Raw genomic sequence first — 19,578 nt, 5'->3', positions numbered from 1 at the left:
GTTTATGATTCTACGAAAATACTACAAGTAAATAATAACAAAACAGCACACATTTCGTCAAAGATACTTTAGGATGAGGAACCTAAAATGTGATCTTTAAATATTTGCAGTCAGAGGAAGAAAGACGAAGCACTGCTGAAATCTCACATTTAAAACTATTCCGTTTGGAGACACAAACGCTGAATCTTATGGAAAACAATTATTATCATTATTATTTTTTTTAATCTAGCCTATAAGTAGTCTATCCCATAACTCATTTTATCAAACAGGGATAAATCCAAAACGAAACAAATTGAAATGGCCGATCAAAGTGTGTTTTTATGGCTAAATAATAAGGACGTAATTGACATTAAATTCGTTTCTAGTGATAATCAAAGCAATACAATCTTTCATAAACTTTCAGCAGAGTTTACTGTGTGAACACAATCGGCTGAGTATGGATGATTTGCCCCTGATGGACCACTGCGAATGAAGCGGAAAATTGTGCCCTCTCCGCCCCAGTGCCGTCACTCATAGGCTGCATTCATATCCAAATTACATTAATGTCATGTGTTAAGCCCCCCTGCCCCTATTTAACGAACTTTTTTCTACTTTCTCAGCTAATAAGCGCCCTGACCCTCTCACGTCAGCAGCACAGTCACTTGGGAGAGGTCCTGAAAGCCTGGAGATCTGCGTCCCATCCTCTGAGGAAAGACGGGTTTGTGTAAGTGCGCTCCAACCTGAGGGGGAGTTTGGACTGTTTGGTCAACGACAGTGGTTCCTGGAAAAGATCTGAATCGTTTTATAACCAAACCCAGCTGCGGTCTGGTGTCTGCGTGCATGTGTGTGTGTATGAGGTAGAGAGAGAGGAAAGGAGAGGAGGGGGTGTCTGCGCTTCCCTTACCAAGAGAGAGAGAGAGAGAGACAAGGGGAAAAAAAGTTTGCTCTTTTTCTCCCCTTGACTCGTTTTTGAGGCATGAACGCCGAGCCGTGCGTTTCATACAGCGATATGACATCCATGGATTCATATTATAGCCCGTCTGCAGCGCCAGGTAGGGATCATCACCACCACACGGACCACTTTAGGACATTCCCAGCCTCTGACACCAAATACAGCCCCACTGCCTTCCTGCCCAACAAAGGTCAGGCGTACGGAGAAAAGTCCCGGAGCCCCTTCCAGCAGCAGCAGCAGCAGCAACAGCAGCAGCAGCAGGAGTGCCAGTCATTGGATGCCGCCGCAGCTGGGCAAGGCACTTTCAGCAAATACCACCTCTTCATGCAGAGGTCTTCTTGCAAAACACCCCCCGAGGAGGGCAAACTGCACCAGGAGAGCGGACACAACGGAGCGCTCATCTCCTGCTATGGTGAGTGGAGAACAACAACTTTATCATGATGGTGATGCTTCAAAAAGAACAGTCAGAGTCCAGATCTGGATTTGTTTTGGGTGATTTATGACAAGTTTCTTTTCTAAAACATCGGCTGTAATGTGTCATATGGATGTTCTTCCAGCGCAGGTTTGTTGTCTGATCATTTCTTACCTGCGCAGAGAAGTTTCAACATGTTAGTCAGTCAGAATTTCTCCACTTGTTCCCACAAAATCCGCACATAGAGCCAAAGTGGTTTGGAAGTTTCGATCTGCAGATGCGTAAACTTGCCACTGCGGTTCCGTGAACGCAGCAGACCGAACTTAAAGATTTCCTGCCCTGATTGCTCCTAAATTTTCTCTTAACAATCTGGCTAATAAAATTCAACGTGTTTAACACTTTAAAAATATCCTTAATTTCTTCCTTCAGTCTCCTACAAGATTGGAAACATCCTTCGTGCGTAAAAGGGATTAACAAACCCTTCCCAGGTCACCACAGCTCGTACCGACATGAACCAGCTGATGTGCGTAACGCAGTTAAGAAGAGCCATAATCTTCCCGACTATCAAATTGTCCCTTTGGCCATCAAAATTAAATTAGGTCGCATTTAATGCGATAATCTGCATTACAATCCTTAATATCGGGGCTGAGTCGGACAATTGAATTAACAGGTTTTCAGATGGCGCGTACAGGCAGCTTCAAACTGATAATATTTTCATTTCATTGCGCGGCCTGATTGGCTCCAATTAGATTTAATTGCGCAGGGCACCGCTGTAATGAGGGAGTGATGAGGGGGAAATAAAACTTTGACCCTCGTTAGGCTACCGGACACTTTGAAGCACATTTCATTCCTGTTTTTTGTTTTTTTTCTCACCAGAAAACTGTTTCCGCTCAACTGAAACACTCATGATACCGAGATGCAAACTGGTGTATGCAGATTTGGTATGCAAAACGAGGCGAGAAGGGCTTTTGATGAAATAAAACGTGAACAGAATGAATTACGCTCGTTTGTCCTCAACTGCATCTGCTCGTACAGGAGAACACACACCAAACACACACACATGCATACTAAGGGACACATATTTGATATCATAACAGTAGTAGCTGTTCTGTATTAACATCCAGATTTATTGTAATTTAGCTAGGCCCACAACTTTTAAAAGAACAAGGAAACAGACAACAGCAGACAAACAAACAAACAACAATAAAAAACAAAAAACGCCTTTTCAGGATTGTTCAGGAGCAACTTCTGCAAAAACACTTTTACGTATATCAGTCCAAATATATGTCCAAGTATATTTAGAATGTTTCAACATTTTAACGCCGATGTGGAAATAGACGAGGTGTGAATGTGTTTTCGTTTTGAGATTATGTTGAATTTTTTTCTGGTAGTGAAAAAAAACCTCACAAAGCCCGAGGGCCCTCCTTCTCCAGTGTCTAACATTTGTTCTGAGTTTTAACATGCAACAATAATCCACGAACGAATTGTCCTTAAATGAGTTAATAAAATAATAATATTCAAATCAAAACACACAATTAACGCGCAATTATTTTTCTAAATTGGTTTGTGTATAGAAGGACAGTTTCCCTCCCAGTAATCGGTCAGAATCCCATTTATAATTAGCACAAATATCAAATCAAACGGCGAGCTGTAATTAATTTAATCATTATTATTATAATAATATGGTTAGGATTAAGATTCAAAGAACGAATAATGATCAAATAATAATGAGGAAAAATAGAAATAAAAAATATTCGGTGTCATAGCTTTTACACATGAAGCCATCACTCCTCGCTCCCTGACGTGCACGCGCTGCTTGTCTCTCAGTGTTAAACTGAAACGTTTGGTGGAAGCAGTCTGACAGTTTCTGGAAATCGGCCTCAGGAAATAAAAAACCTTTTGGCTCCAAATTGTCAAGAACGGAGATCAATCTTCTTTAAACCTCATACTGGTCTTTTATAACCGCTGTTAAGTTTTTATTACCTATTAACCCTGACATAGATCCGGTAAATCTAGACTTTTTACTGTGCTGTAAATAAGCCGCAGTTATTAGGCCGTTTTAATTCAAAGCAGGAAGAAAAGCAGAAACAAAACGAATTATTTTTCTCCAAAGAAACATCACTTCAATTAAGACTTTGATATTTTATTTTGGAGATGAAAATCGTTAAATCATAAGTCGCTTACAAATTCATTTAATTCCCCGAATTGTGATTTACCACCAGGGTTGGATTTTCAAAGTAAAATGTATCCGTGCAGGTTGTCAGGTTAACTACAACAAAGAGCTTTAAACGTTATGACCGGGTTCACAGCGAAGAGGCAGGAAAAAACATCTCTGCGCTACAGACAAGAGCAGCCCTGCATTAATACGACTCAGATGTCAGCCTCTCTGTTAGCCTATATTTCCCTGCTCAGTCACACACAGCCCTCTGACACAGACCACCTCCAACAGGGAAAAAACACTACTTTTATATAAAGAATAAAAGTCTTACTTTACTTCTGACACTATTTTTAAGACGTAAATAAAGATAACATACGTGTTAAATTATGCAAAGATTAAAGGTCAATTCGTTGAGACTGTTGGTCTTTTATTTTGGTGATTCTTACTGTCTGAACATAAACTGAAGGCAGCAGTAAAATTGCTGAACTCCCCAGCAGAGGAGAAATATGATAAATGATTCCTCATGTGTTTATTGGAAAATCCTGCTGCTGGATTTTACTTCCTGCCTCGTTTCTTTTATCAAACGTGTATTTTTACACACTGAAGATGAGTTCAGATTGTCTTGTTGTTTTACTTTGCGGCTTGATGCAGTCAGTCAAAGGTGAAGTGACGACTGCTCTCAGAGCTGCCAACTATAACTGAGACATCTCTGGCCAGAGGGAAACAGCACGTCGGTCTAATAAACATTTATATAGAATCACTGCAAACACAGTTATACAGATGCTACCCAGCACATTACCCATCATGCTGTTATATGAAATCAACAAGGCAGCTTTTAGAGCATAGGAAGTGTTCAGGTCAGCCTGAGACTGACAGACTCAAAGAGGTGGGAATCAAAATAGACAAGAAGTGTTGAGACCCTTTCCTTCAAAATAAAACTACTTCCCTGTGATTGAAAGTTTAGCATTTTTAAGTGAAAGTAGAATATTATCAAAATGTAACTCAACTCAAGGTTGAAAGTTGAAGTTTTAAAGTGTGTACCAAGAAGTCACGCTGGGTACCAAACAACTGTAGAACGTGTACATACATTTACTGTATCCACCTGAAATGATCAAACTGCAGAGGGACTTCTTAATTCAAAAATAGGGCCCTGAGGATAAATCAATCACTTAATAATCTTAAAGCGGCACCTCCGCGTCTTCGTGATCCTCCAGAGACGCCATACTTCCTCGTTTGATGTGTCCGTGTCTTCTCTCCGTGTCTGAGGGGTGCTGACCTTTAGCTCGCCTTCCTGCCCTCGTCTGTTTGGAGAGCGGGCCGAGCCTCCCTGTGTGCACACAGCAGAGAAAATCCATTCGAAACCCCCCCGTTTGAGCTCTCTGATGTCAAAGCAGAACCCTGTGCAACATTTGGGATCCGGTTTTACTCAGTAAACATTTAACGACACCAAGGCATGGAGGAAATGTGTTGTTGCACGGGTGTTAAATTAAAGGCCTAATTATGGTGGGATTGTGCCTTTTTTTTGTCTTTTTAAGAAAATTATTTAGCAGGGTGATGACATCTTTGCACAAATAACACTGCTGGTGTCATTTAAATACATTTAAGGCTGCAGTTAGTGCCTCTTTAAACCGTAATTTATTATTTGGGCAACGCGAGAATTCAATCTAGCTCTGCAGCTCTGCACTGCGATTCCTGTTGAGGCAGTTGAAGAGAGCCCTCTCCGGTAAATTCAGGGGTGTTTGCACCAGATTGTGAGATTGTGTCACTCCCATCTCCTGCCTTCTGGTTCCTTCACCATCTTTAAAACCAACACAACTGTTTCAGCCTCTCGTAATGGCCGTCTGTGCTGATTGGTTGGAGCGGGGCGTAATGGGAACCAGCCACACAGCCCAGACGGCTGAGGCACATTTCAGCCACTCAGTGACATGAGTGGAGGTGACAAGGACTCAGGCTCATTTTACCTTTTAGCTTAAAGTTTGGCAGAGCGATCTTACACTAGGCTCAGTTTGCACGGCCGGGTGCGAGCAGCAGGGCACGGAGGCTGAGGCAGAGCAGGGCTTCACTTTGGTCTCTTTGTCGCCGCGTCATGTAAAGTGAACACAGAATCAACCAGAGAGAGAGGACTGCATCAAGACGACAGACAGACTCAGATTATGTGTGTAGTGTGTGGGAATAGTTAGGTGCGCTTTTTCACTCACTTCACTTTATCACGTTTCAGTTAAGCCTAATCCTTTTTTCTACATTACATTCTTAATAGTCATAGCCGACATTTTGAGGTCATACATCGAAGGTCCCTCCTCGCAGTCATGTTGCTTTACTGTCATTTCTGCTTTTTAGGACACAAAGTTTATAATAGTGCAATAAAAGTGTAATATTTGTTGTTTTTTTAAAACTTTGACTGCGTTTGAAAAGTTAGAAAGTAAGTAGATTTTATTTATGTAGCACTTTTCACTGACAGAAGTCACAAAGTGCTTCACACGAACAAAATACAATATTAAAACTAGCATAAACAAAAGGTGGCTCACTGAACCACATGATAAAAATCATGCCATACAGACGACACAATAACAAGGTACAATAAGCAGCACAATAAAGTACACAGAACATTCACCATTGACTGAGAAAATAAAGGGTAGATTTAAAACCATCTAAATAAATGATAAAAGGTTTTTCTTCTTCAGCAGGAAATACATTTCCTGCAGATATTTGATGTTCTTAATTATCTCTTACTTTGATCAATATTCATTATCTTATGATAACAGGACGTTTTTAATATGCAGTGTAATTGCACAGACAGGCCTACAAAAACACTTTTATCTGTAGTGTTTTGCCGTAGTTGTTTGCCCGTCACTCTCAGTATCTTAGAACTTTGCAAACCTGCTTATTTTCTTGGTGGAAAAGTAGCATGAAGAAAGTAATCATGCTGGTGAATGAACAATCAGTTCAATCAATACATTTTTATTTATGTAGCGCCAAATCATAACCAAAGTTATCTCAAGACACTTTAAAAAATAGCAGGTCCAGACCGTACTCGCTTATATTATTTACAGAGAGACCCAACGTGAACCCACCATGAGCAGCCCTTAGTTACTTAGTAAACAGTTGTATTTTTTGTAATTTTTTTTTTAATGCAGACCTATGAATCTAACAGAGAAATCGTTGCAGGGCACATTGTTAGGTTTGGGTTTTATGGACGTTGGTTGCAGTGGCTGATTTTCATTCCCCCCATTCTCAGCAGGAAGAGGAGATTGTGCGTATGTTTAGTGAGTTTCCCAGCAAAGTATTTATCATTTTATGTGCGTGCAACCAAAAATGTTCTCGAGAAAAGTTTTCCTCACTCTGATGGAATGTCTCGATGTTTCGATCAGACGACAAAAACATAACATAAAAGGAAATTGTTTTTAGCTGAAAGTTCAGAGAGACACATTTGGAGGAGAGCTGGTGGGAGGCAGAGGGTCGCAGGGGGGGGAGACGGAGTGTGTGAGAGGAGATTTATCAGTCTTAGGCTTTATGGATTCTTTTTTTCACAGTCTGTGAATTTTGCACAGCCTGCTGAGACGGATCCTCGCTCTGCACAGTCAGCAGAGTAGGATTTCAAAGTGAGCGGCTACCTATCACATGGTCACCAAAGAAAACTTTATGTTAGGAGGAAGACAAAAATGTATGCTGATGTTTGCCGAGGTTCGTTTGTGAGGCACATCGACAGTTTTAAAATCACAGCAGTGACGTGAAAATGCACTACAGTGTGAGAGAGAGTGAGTGTGTGTGTGTAGATATGTGTGTGTATTGTCTCAAAATGTTGAAATGAATGCACCTGACACCTCGGCATGCAAGTCCAGTGTCAAGCTATTCATAGTCGTGTTATTGGTGCTTCCAGAGAGACAAGGTTAGACTCAAGAGCGGAGAGTCTTTGGCTGCATCTTCTGCAGTGGTGAAAAAGTACAAACATTCTTTAATAAAGCAGCTTTAATAGCTGTTTTTTGTTATAATAATGTTTTGAGTGGCAAGGGGTCAGCGTGATGAACCCACAGAGACCTATCACCTGAATCTGAGGCTTCATTCAGCTTTACAGAGCTTTATATCCAGTTACAGCTCATTGTTTAGCTTTTGGGCCCGCAACTTTACTGTTCTGGTTAACTCTCACAGCTCGCAGAGTGTTGTTTTTCTATAAACTCAACACAGCACAGTCAGTGGTTGAAAAAGTGGAGAAATGGGTTGCTAGTTGGCGGAGCAGGCGCCCCATGTACAGAGGCCACAGACCTCGTCGCACTGATCCGAGGTTTGACTCCTGGTCTGCCGATCATTTGGTGCATGTCACCCCCCACTCTCTCCTCCCCATATTTTGTATCTATCTTCAGCTGTCCTATAAAGAAAGGCAACAGACAAAAAAATAATCTAAAAAAAAAAACTTAGCAGCTAAAAGATATTTTCCTCAGGAGTCGGTGGAGACCAAAAACAGAGCTAAAAGACAGCGACTACCGGACTGAACAGCTTGATCTGTGAGTTATCAGCTCAAATAGCGTTCTATGTAACATTTGTTTCTGCCAACCCCAAAGGCCAAAAAAGTTACTGCAGGTTCATGCAAAAGTAGTATCACGATAAATATAAGACACTCAATTAATCCAGTACTAAAGTATTTAATTGTATTCATGCAGCCAAATGGACTCTGTCCCTGTTATAGTGTTATATATTAATTTATTGGCTTACATACAAAGGTGTATTTTAGTGTTAGCACGTAAAGGTTGTGGCAGGTTGAGATAAAGCGACTTTAAACCTCTGTAGATAAGCTAAGGCTAGGTAGTTTCAACTATAACAACTGATCAGTCTAAATCAAAGATTTTTTTTTGCTAATTAACTACTACTATGTATGTAGTATAGATATACACTACACTATAATATCAGCCTTGTATAAATAAACAACTAACAGTAGTTTAAATGGCACTTAACTTCTGTACTCAGTGCATGCATGTATGTGTCAATGTGCTTAACTACATTCTAACACTGATCTTGAGTTGGTGATTTGTTTCCCAGCATAAACAGGTTCTTATGTTCGTGTAATTCTTGCCTTGGCTTGATTGTCGAGCCCTCACAGCATCAGGCGTCCGTGTGTCAGCCGGCCTCTGTGTTTGCAGCCAAGAAAGACTTTAGAGTTAACCACTGTCCAAAGCTCAATTTTTCATCCCCAATCCATATTTCATTCAGTTAAACAAACCCCCCAAACATTTTCAAATAAATAGTACTTTCGTCAAACATTTCCTTCCCTCAGTGTTTCAGCATTTAGTTTGACAAAGTGAGCGTTCTCCTTCCTTTTCCAATCCGTCTCTGCTGTTTATGTTTCCCTCTGTTTCGGATATTTCTGTTCCAGTTTGTGCAACATGTTGTTAATCTCCCTCAGCCGCCGCGTGGAGTGTAATTTATAGTGTTTCCTCTTAACACCGTGAGCTGACCCCAGTCCTCCCAGTCAATAAAGAGGCAGGGAAGGTGCCCTGTCGCTTTACAGCCAGTTAAATTACACTTTGAAGTTGCCCCCTCGTTTTCAACTGTGAACTAATAGCTGTCCGTGCTGAACGTCTGACCTTCAGAAACGTCACTTTGGCGCTCTTATGCACATGGGAAAAGGCTCAATAAATTAAAAACGAGGCGCGGTGGAGGCCTTAAATCAGCCCTTATTTTCATTTTGATGTCAATGCCAGCAGTGACATACTGTGCTGTAAAAATAATTATAAGCGGTTTTATAGGTTGTGTGAGAAAACTTTTATACAAACTCCTGTGTTGTTCTGTAGTAGGTGGAAATATTTGCATTAGTTAAAGTGTAAATTACTGCTTGGCTTGTTCTGAAGCGCCTTATTTGTGCATTTTAACGTCAGCAGAAGTTTCTCTGCGACCGTGACTCTCCTTTAACTGTGCAAGGAAACTGGAACAGATGCTGCCGGCTGGATCCGCTGCAGTGAAAATAGAACATTCTGCGGTTGCAACAAAAAACATTTTGCATGGCATATCCATCCGAAAAGCAAAAGAAAAATAGAAGACAAAGAAAATTTTGATTGCATCGCTTTTCTCTCCTTCTTGCATCTTTCCACGGTGGTTCTATCCTGACAGCCATTGTTTGCAATTCGACTTTCATCTGCTTTTCGTGCACATGGCGTTCCCTGCAGGAGGGCCCACTGCTGTTCACCTTGGGCAGCTAAAGCAGAGACAGTATGGATAACAAGCAGGAGACTGTCACAATATCCCGCCCCTACCAAAAAAACATCAGTGACATGCGATCTAAACAACGGCCTTTGATCAGCGCGAGGCCTCCTGATCTCAAACAGCCTGACAGCCCTCGCCTGGTGGGGACCGTGGGTGCAGGCCAGGGAACCCTGATGAAGTACACAGAGAGTATTTATGCTGGGATTAAACGCATCTACTCTCATCAAACCTAAAAGTACATGTTTGACAGGAACAGTGAGGCGATGTTGCAGGCGTTAGACCCACAGCGAGTAGTCTGCCACCAAAACATGGCTTCTCAGCCTGAGTGCATTTACAGCAATCAGCCAGGGCTCCAGTGCTCACTGAACCTTGAAGAACAGATATGCATCTGGGCTGATGTTTCTTCAGTCCCATGCTACAAAATTCAGACTGTAGAACAATACAGGTTGTGCTCTCTTCTTGCAAGGCTTAATAAAATGTAAAAAAATGAGTACGTGACAACAGGTATCTTCATGCAGCTTACTTCAGCAGGGTTTCAGTGGGAGCGAATGAAAAAAAGAGGCTTTGGGATATTACTAGACCTGGGCATCAAAAGTCTTCTCTATGTTTGTACCAATGACTGTATGCGCAATGACTGCGCTCATTGTACGAAATTGATGCCAAAAATGCCTGTGATAGGCGCTGCCATCTTGCGATAATGACGTCATTTGGATCCAGAGTCTGCGCAGTAGAGATCGGCCACTTCTGCTAACCAAAACGCACACTTAACTTACCGAAAAAACAGCAAAGAACCCCAACGCTGGTGTGTTTAACAGCAGAACAGCTTCTTTGTGTTGGTCTGAGGTTAATGTTCAGAGATATGTAAACCTCAATGACTGTAGTGATTGTTTTAGTTACGTCTCCTCTCGCCGTTCCTCCTCTACTCTGCTAATCTGGAACAGATTGGCTGCAGGAGCCGTATTTGTCAACAAAGCTGTCAATCATCCGTTTTACAGCATCAAATAACTAATTAAAAATGAACTTGTAAAATGAACGCTAAGACGTAAATCAGCATGATAAGAACTAACTATAATGACACAAACCATGTTTGAGAAAAATTTATCTGACGCATATTTTGATTTTATAGTTTGACTCATGTCCCATCTGTTAACATGGAGGGGGCGGGCTTTATGACCTATACTGCAAGCCAGTCAACAGGGGGTGCTCGAAATGTTTTAGCTTCACTTCTAGGGAGCTGTCATGTCGTCCATCTTTTTATACAGTATATGGTTTGTACAGGCATGCGCCTTTGGATATATGGAGAGACGGTTCAGTTTTAATAAACTGTTTGTACACCATAATTTAGTATCAGTACCAAAAATAGGATATCTTATTGTCACTGGTATCAAAATAACACATGCCTGGCTGTCAGTTCTCAGTAAATCTTCAAGATACTTTTATTTTGAAATTAACAACTCTGCCATCTGTATGTCTGACAACTTTCATTATCCATCTACCTGAGGCAACCTTTTGTATTTTATGATGAAGAAAATGTTAACATTTCAACATTAAACGAAGACCATAGACAGGAGGTTAACATTTCTTGCACAAAATGTCACATTGTTAGCACAAAAAACACTAAAGTAGGGGCTTACATACCGGAATAGCATAAAAAACCTTAGAGCAGCAACTTCATATAGCACTCGATCTCTGCGCCTACAAAGGAAAGAGGGTAGAAGAATGATTGTAAAATTAAATAAAATAAAAGCTCCTAAAAATAAACCCAAAAACAGATAAATGCTTCGAAGTAATAGCAAAAAATATGATCTTATTCAGGCACAACAGGAGTGATCTGAATGTTTGAGCCAACAACTTGGTATCTAAGATGAGCGATGCGATGTGCAAAAAAGGATGCACTTGAAATAAACATTTGTGCATGTGTCTGTGACAGGATATCCATTCTCCTCACCTTGCAGCACACTACCCAACATGGCTGTGAGCTGAGGGTCACCGAGTGTGTGTTTTGTGTTTGTGAGAGATCTTCTGTGCTGACTGAGTACTGAGAACTGCACACAGAGCTCAAATGAACGCACACACCTCCTGGTTCTAACCTGACAAATGGCTGGATGGGCAGATGAAAATAACTTCACCTCAGATGGTGTCGAGGAGCAGGAGGGTGCAGCGCCTAGAGTCGCCACTAGACTGAGCCAGAGATTGGAGGCTCGCGGGCCTTTTTAAGCAGCCTCAGACTGAATGGATTCAGATATTACATCCTCAACAGCGTGTATTCATTCAAAGACGTGTAAATAAACCGGATGGTTCAGTGAAGGGCAGCAGCAGGGCGAACAGAGCTGCAGGACAAGAGCGCTGGCAGAGACTCGGCTGTGGAAATTTATGATCAGAGAGCTGCCTGAGGTTTTGTGTGTGTGCGTCCTTGTGTGTGACAGAGAGTGAAAGAGAGAGTACAAAGCCGTGTCTGTCTAGAAATGACTCCCCACCAAATTAATGGCAACAGTCTTGCTACCAGGTGACTTTGCCACCACATCATAGACCTGAACCAGTGCAGGGAAGCTGCAACGTTCTGCCAGTCTGATGAGATGGCCTGACTGCCGTTTCCCAGCACTTCACAGAATGATCTACGACCTACAACTGGATCATGTGAGCAGCCAGTGATCAGGGCCATCCATTACACAGGCAGATAGACAAACAGATCGACACATACTGAGCACCACGCGCCAGCAGATTTCACAAGTGTCACAGAATTTCCTCACAAACAGCGAGAAATTCCTTTGTTCCACCCAATCAGAGCCCATAAATTATTACACTGATCCTATGAGTTATGAATTTACTGCCAGAGGCAATCGACTAAATATTAGAGTTTAGCAGAAAAGAGGCTCAATAAAAATGTTTAAATCTGCTTTCTGAAGACTTTCTAAAAAATGACGACCGTCTCATTTAATTCGATGTCGTAAATCTTCTTTCAGCGTTTATGATCCGGTCCCTTGTGCATAAACATTTCATGAATTAAGAGCAGTTGTATTTCTTTGTTGACATGTCAGATGTGCAAGAAATCCCTGAAGATTTTAAGTGACAAAGTTTTGATGAAGCCGGTTCCAATGTTTTGAAGAAGGCACCAAAATAGGGTGCTAATGATCTTTGAAGTTTCAATCACTGAAATTGGTAATACTTGCAGCCTGCAGCTTAAATCTTAAAGGATAGCAGTAGAACATTTCATGTCCATCATGGTATGTTTTATGTCCTGCACACTTGGAGTGATAGATTTGTCTATGATAGCCAAGATGTAAGTCTGCTTTTTGTTGGACATTGTGTTCTGATCTTCCCCTTTTACTTTATTTTTATCTTCATCTTCAGTCAACATTCAACCAATCCACAAAGATCTGTTGGAATACCTTCCTTTCAATCCGGATCAAATCAGAAAAACATGAATCTTTTCATCTGCTTCCTGTGTCTGCAGGTAAAGACAGCTCAGGTCTGACAGACTCTGACTTGGCCCCGGACTCAGACCCACCTGGAATGGACCCCAGCTACCTGTCTGCGAAGGATCAAGGCGTGAAGGCCTCCTCTGACAGACCACCGGGCACGGACTTGTCGAGCCCTCTGGACAAAGGCGATGGCGGAGAAAGCAACAAGGGCAAGAAGAGACGCAACCGCACGACCTTCACCAGCTACCAGCTGGAGGAGCTGGAGAAAGTTTTCCAGAAGACGCACTATCCTGACGTGTACGCCCGGGAGCAGCTGGCACTGAGGACGGACCTGACTGAAGCCAGAGTGCAGGTAATACAGGACTCTTTTTCATAGTGTTTTATGGAATCTGAAAAGCAGGGAAATAGGCAAAAAAGAAGCTGTTAGACCTTAACAACAAAACGTACAGCAGACTGAGGTTTAATTAAATGGCTTTAATGCACCGTATTCGTGCACACACATGCATGTCCAATCAAGATGTGAAAAAGAGCTCTCTCTGTCACGGCAGAAGACAATGTTTAAACAACACAACCTCATGGATCCTTCAACATCTGCAGCTCTGCAGAGATAACGTCACTCACAGAACAACATGAGAGATTTATCTGGTGATGTGGGAGTGGAGGGGAGAGAGTGGGGGGGGGGAGTGGGAGCTCACAGAGGCCAGGGGGCCCACGGGGCTGAGGTTTGAGCTGCCTGGGCCTCATATGTGCAGATTGTAGGAGAGCAGACTTTCATCCACATATGAGGAGGAGTGTTTGACTCGGCGGCGTGTCGATGGGATGTGTCAGTGCGCTTTCTCTTTGTACCTGAGATGTTTGGCTTCCTGAATGTGTGAGTTCAGTTCTGATGGTATTAGTGGAGCCCGAGGCGTACAGAAACCCTTCTGGTGACCTTCTGGCCTGATTTACATACAATCCAGTCACGACTGCTGTAATGCATTCCAACATAGGTGAACAGAGAAAGAGACCTCCAACAATTTCTCTACATGTGCGTGTGTGTGCGTGCACCACAGACTTCCAAAGCCCCGGGATTTTCTGTGTTTTTCTTTCATTAACTTCCTGTTCAGACAAGAATGTGTCCCTGCTGTGGCGTCCAGGGTAGGTGTGAAACTCTTCCCAGGAGCTTTGAGCCGGTTAGCGATATGATATTTAAAGTCGTAGGAGCATTTTTAAAGCTTGTGACGTATTCCAGTTTTAGTTCAAATTAAAGCAAAGATATGATATTAAGGCTTCAGTTTTTGAGGAGCGATAGTGCCGTATATGTTACGAGATAAGAGCTAGATTAAAACCAATCTTTTACACGACGAGCTGGAGCCGTGGCCAGAAGAGCCTCGCAGTGAAACACAGGAAGTCTGTGCAGCCGCAGGGTTATAACTCAACCCTGAGGCTCCGAGGGTATGCAGCTCTGCCGCTCATACTATCACAGACCTGCCGGCTTCAGATGGATGCAGCTTTACAGCCCCCGGCTCTCCCTGCGGCCCTCTTAAACACTCAAGTTAAAAAGATAAAAGACACGAGATGCCAAGTCCGTCAGAGAACAGGGCTCTGTACTCTGTTCAGGTCTTTCACATGCAGAAGGACTCACAGCTCATGAATTCTGCGTCTCGTGTGAAAAAGGTGAAACTTTACTGCTGCTGAAAAGTTGAAAAGCATTTTTGTTTTAATATAAAAAGCTTAAAAAAAAAGAGTGAAACTCTGAGGAGGGCGATATGACACCTCATTGTCTGATGGTTCTCACACAAAAGAAAACAAGGGACCTTCCAGTTTAAAACCTTCAGGCCTGGAGTTGTTTGCTTTTTCAGGCTCAGTCTTTCAAAGGGAGAAAGTAAGTTCAGATCCAAGTCATATGCACTACAGATACACGGAGAGGTCAGAGGTCAAAGGTCGGGGTTTCAACAACATCACATTTCTCAGATTTGCCATTCTTGTAGAGCTCAGAGAGCTGAGACGGTATCCGACATGTGGAGCTCCACAGATAAAAAACACAGGTGTCATAATGGATAATGAAACAGACTTTAGCACACACTGACTCTGGGATATAAGAAATCATGTGGAAGCACATTTTGGGGGTAAAACAGAACAAACTTACAACAACACTGGTCAGATGTGTTTCCACCATATTATTAGTGCTTTGGGGGTGTTGGACAACTGAAGCCAGGCTCAGTCTGGGATTTCTTCTGACTCTGGTGTAGAGGCTGACATGAGTGACAGCAGAGGCGGGTTATCAATCCTCTGAGCCGGACTCCCGCTTCAAAGTGTTCTCGGCCCCGTACAGCTCTCCTGCTGGGGCCAGTTTGGCATTTCTCTGCTCTTTCTCTCTGGGGCTGTAACATAAATAAAGCCTCATTGAAAAGTCCACCAGCTACTTAAGCTGTCATGGTCTTTACCAATTACTGTCACGATGCAGTACGTGCAACACAAAGATATGTTCTCCCTTTATAATAGCCAACAGGCTGCACTGAACAGACAGCGAGCAGATCAGAGCTGTTGGTGACACTTTATTTAGGTAATCTTCGTCTCTAATTTTTATAATAATCAACAGCAAATATTTTAAGAGTGATTTTGTGTGGAGTTTTAGAGCCAGAGTGAGACAGTGAGGAAGATTACGTCCTCTGCCCTTTGTGCTTCTTTAACTTAGGAGACAGCATCTCAAAGCCAGCAGCTACAGGCCTCAGGAAATTAAAAAGGAAAATGCAAACAAACCCCAGTTATAATCACATCTCACTTTTCTATTCTCCATATTGCTTCCTTAGATTGCATGAGCAAAGAGCATACAGAAATCATCACACAATAAATGTGCACGATAATCAGAGCAGACGGGGAACAACAATCCGAGAGGGCAGAGCTGTATAACAAACTGTTACATTTGGACATTGACAAAAAGCACATCAGGTCTGAAGCTCATCAGAGACAAACATATCTAAATCAGCTTTACACACTCTGATGGTAATTCAAACACAATAACACCTTCAATAAACACCAGTGTCAGATTTAGATGTCAGATACGGTTACAGGAAACGTGACTGATGAGGAAAAAGACCTTCTCCGTCAGACAACAAATAAACAAAAGTTAGAGGCACGAGAACTGTTTACATTTGTTTTGAAGTGAAGTGAAGGTTGCATAGTCCTCTTTCCTCTAGTTTCTGTTCTCCTTCCTTGTATAATAATATTAAATTACCCTTAAATTGTGTTTGTACCTGTGCACTGTTCACATGTGAAAATGAGATTCTCTATGTGCCGCATCGCAGTTGATATTCAGACTTTCAGCCTTCTGGCAGAACTGCCTGAGCTCATTTTAAAAGGGAACTTTAAAATGATCCCATTCCAGATGTTTATCTGTAGAAAGTATTTTCCGTCAGATATTGGGGAAACTTTCTCATAAAGGGTTTAAGTGTACACTACACTTCTACACGGTTTCCCCTTTCCAATTTTCACCCTCACATTAGACCAAGACTGGATTCTGCTTGATAAAAGTAAAAGGTCCTGAGTTTGTCAGACAAAACAATCCGGCCACTTTAACGACATTCAGACGTTTTCTCCCTGCAGGTTTGGTTCCAGAACCGAAGAGCAAAGTGGAGGAAAAGGGAGCGATTCGGGCAGATGCAGCAGGTCCGAACACATTTCTCAACAGCCTATGAGCTGCCTCTTCTGACACGGCCTGAAAACTACGCACAGGTATGCAATAAGCACTTCAATTTAAGTTTGACGTTTTCAAGCCCATTAACTCCACGCCACATACATTTAAAAATGGACATAGGCTTATTTATTTTGTTGAAGGTTGATGCTGCTGTCATGTTGTACACTAGATATATTAAGTTATATTAAGTTGGAGAAAGCAGGACATTAGCTTAGATTAGCATAAGGACTCAAAGCCGGGAAACGGCTCACATGGCTTTGTCCAAAAGTGAAGCTAAAGGTGTATCCTGCCCATGGAAGTCTACCTCTAAAGCTTACTTATTAAAATGATTTAATCTGATTATTAGAAAATAAATGCTAGTACAAGTTTTTAGACAGAAGCAACTGCCTCCTAGACTGTTTCCTGACAACCCTAATGTAGTACTTAGCAAGAAAGCAACCAAGCCTACATCCCAAAACCCGAACTATTCCTTCACATTTCTCTTTCCTTGCTTGCCTCTCGTGTTGGATTTCGGATTAACTTATTATATGCAATACTTTTTCTAAAACTAACTGTTTTCTGTATGCACCAATAAAAATGATGTTTAAAACAGTTTCTACCCATAACTGAATTTCAATGCTACAGTCAAATTGAACTGACAAAAACATAAATGCATGGATTGCCTCAATTATCTAATCTATCCATCTTCTCTATCTAAATCCAAGAATTCAAGACTGAAAATATATTTTGCTTTGGTACTGAAACACAAAGGAACTAATGGCCTGAGAGGCAGGAAATCAACCTGAAAATATTTGTAATTGCTAGCAGTAAAAGTTGAGGTTAATGGGCTGAACAGCCAATATGGTATTTAGGCCACAGTCCTGGCACTCTTTAACAATGTGGATTTCCCATCTATATTCCAGATTCAGAACCCTTCTTGGATCGGCGGCAGCAGCGCAGCGTCTCCTGTGCCGGGCTGTGTTGTGCCCTGTGACACTGTGACGCCCTGTATGACACCTCACCCCCACTCTGCCAGCGGGGTGTCTGATTTTCTTGGCGTGCCGAGCCCCGGAGGTCACATGGGACAGGCTCACATGGGCAGCCTGTTCGGAGGATCTCCTGGCATGGCGACCGGCATCAACGCGTACGATCTGAACATGGACCCTGATCGCAAGTCCTCTAGTATCGCCGCTTTGCGCATGAAGGCCAAAGAGCACAGTGCAGCCATATCTTGGGCCACATGATGTGTTGATAACTGCTGGACGGGTGCTGGACCCCTGAAATGTCGACACACACCCAGCATGGAGTGAGGGGGCACTAAAATCGTAAAACTCTAAAGGCAACAGTGACTACCTTCATAAATGTTGCAATTCAATAATTATGCAAAAATATGGATGGGTGAGGAGAAAACAACACGAGGTTTGGTTAGGATGAGTGGGGCGGCACTGCCATGTTTCTCAGCCCCTCTGGTGGAGGAAGCATCCACAGTGGGAGGGCGTGCTTTGTGGAAAGCCTGGTGGGAGGTGATGCTGTACTGTATAACAGGAGTTGCAGTGTAGTACTGTTGATAGGCAAAGGAAAATGTTTAATAATATCAAAAGAATCCATGCACTTATTTGCTATAATACAGTGTTTGTACAGTGCTTTCAGTGTCATTGTAGTTCTCTGTTCAGGTGCTGTTTTATTCTTATTATTTAAATTTAAGGTGTTTTTGTTTTTTTCTCCCTCCAGTCTTTTTATTCCTGGTTTTGATCTGACAAATAGTTCAATCCTTAAAAATAACCTGAGTTCAAATGTCGCTGTCATGTGTCATGTACATATTATTCTAAGGCAATCTCTATCAGCATTAGCACATGCAGGAGTGTCTAACTTTAGTCACACTGTTATGATAGTGCTACAGAAAACTGTTTATATTCAGCATATCTGTCACATTATGAAGCTTCTCAGATTCAAAGCAAACATATCAGTTGCTAAAAAAGTTAGAAGTGGTCCAGCCCTCTAACATTTGAAAGTCAAAGAGATGAAATGTGGTTTGTTTTAGTGTGGTCAGGGCGAGAAATCCACCTGCCGCTCTGACTCAGCCCGCTGATGGCCCGAGAGAGGAAGGGATGGAGGAGGAAGTGGTGTGTGGGAGTACGAGAGGGGCACAGCAGGCCTGCTGCTCTCAGGGCTGAAGAGCCTGGGAGCGCCAGCCTCCACACAGAGTCAGCTCTGTTTCAGAGAGGACAGAGTCCAAGTGGACATGACTGTGCCCCTTACCATTTCCAGTCTCAGGAGTTTCAGAGAGAAGTGCCTACTAGTCAGTCACTCTGCCAGAAATAACACCGAAACCAGCAGCAGCCACCTTTGAAACAGTGGAGGCAGATCGGGATTACACAGAGTGTGTTGACACTCTTTAACACTGAAAGGATGTCAGTGTTCGACAGCCTTTTCTGGACTTTAACATGGTTGGGTTAAGCTGCGCTAGCATAAGCCTTTTTGTATTTCTTTTCTCTCATTATTTCTATCAAAACATGACAAAGATTCAGAGTTACATCTTAGCTTTTTACCATATCAGTTAGATGTGGAGGACTCAGCACAGGCCTGATGCCAAAAACCCATCATCCATTTTCAAACACTCTAAAGTCCTATTTACAGCAAATCAAACATTCTACTATTCACACATTATATCACATATACTTCAAACATAGCCTACATCTCAGTGATGTCGAATGACGATATTACATTTTGATCAGCAAGCAAACAAGAAGAGTTAGTTACAGCTGAGGTACTAGCAAAACCTTACTATCACCCAAGCACAGCCAAGCA

At 42.2% G+C, this 19,578-nt stretch overlaps 1 protein-coding gene across 1 annotated transcript; it reads left to right on the top strand.

Moving 5' to 3' along the window:
* The first annotated feature begins 955 nt into the window (after window positions 1-955).
* alx4a (ALX homeobox 4a) lies at window positions 956-18,014 on the top strand. Its single transcript, XM_069663626.1, has 4 exons — window positions 956-1,347; window positions 7,246-7,260; window positions 16,721-16,829; window positions 17,694-18,014. Exons 1-4 carry the CDS (start codon window positions 956-958, stop codon window positions 18,012-18,014), a joined length of 837 nt encoding a protein of 278 aa, XP_069519727.1.
* Window positions 18,015-19,578: the final 1,564 nt, after the last annotated feature.

The sequence above is a fragment of the Semicossyphus pulcher genome, unplaced genomic scaffold (genome assembly GCF_022749685.1).
Source record: "Semicossyphus pulcher isolate SPU_LCO1_2020_fin unplaced genomic scaffold, fSemPul1.0.p SCAF_1, whole genome shotgun sequence".
Lineage (NCBI taxonomy): Eukaryota > Metazoa > Chordata > Actinopteri > Labriformes > Labridae > Semicossyphus > Semicossyphus pulcher.
Note: the sequence above shows the minus strand (reverse complement) of the source record. Positions and strands in the feature narration are given on the sequence as shown.

Excerpts from the sequence above, each read along its gene's own strand:
- alx4a (XM_069663626.1), top strand. The coding sequence starts at position 956 with ATGAACGCCGAGCCGTGCGTTTCATACAGCGATATGACATCCATGGAT. Across the intron at positions 16,830-17,693 it reads GGCCTGAAAACTACGCACAG|ATTCAGAACCCTTCTTGGAT; the intron begins GTATGCAATAAG and ends TCTATATTCCAG.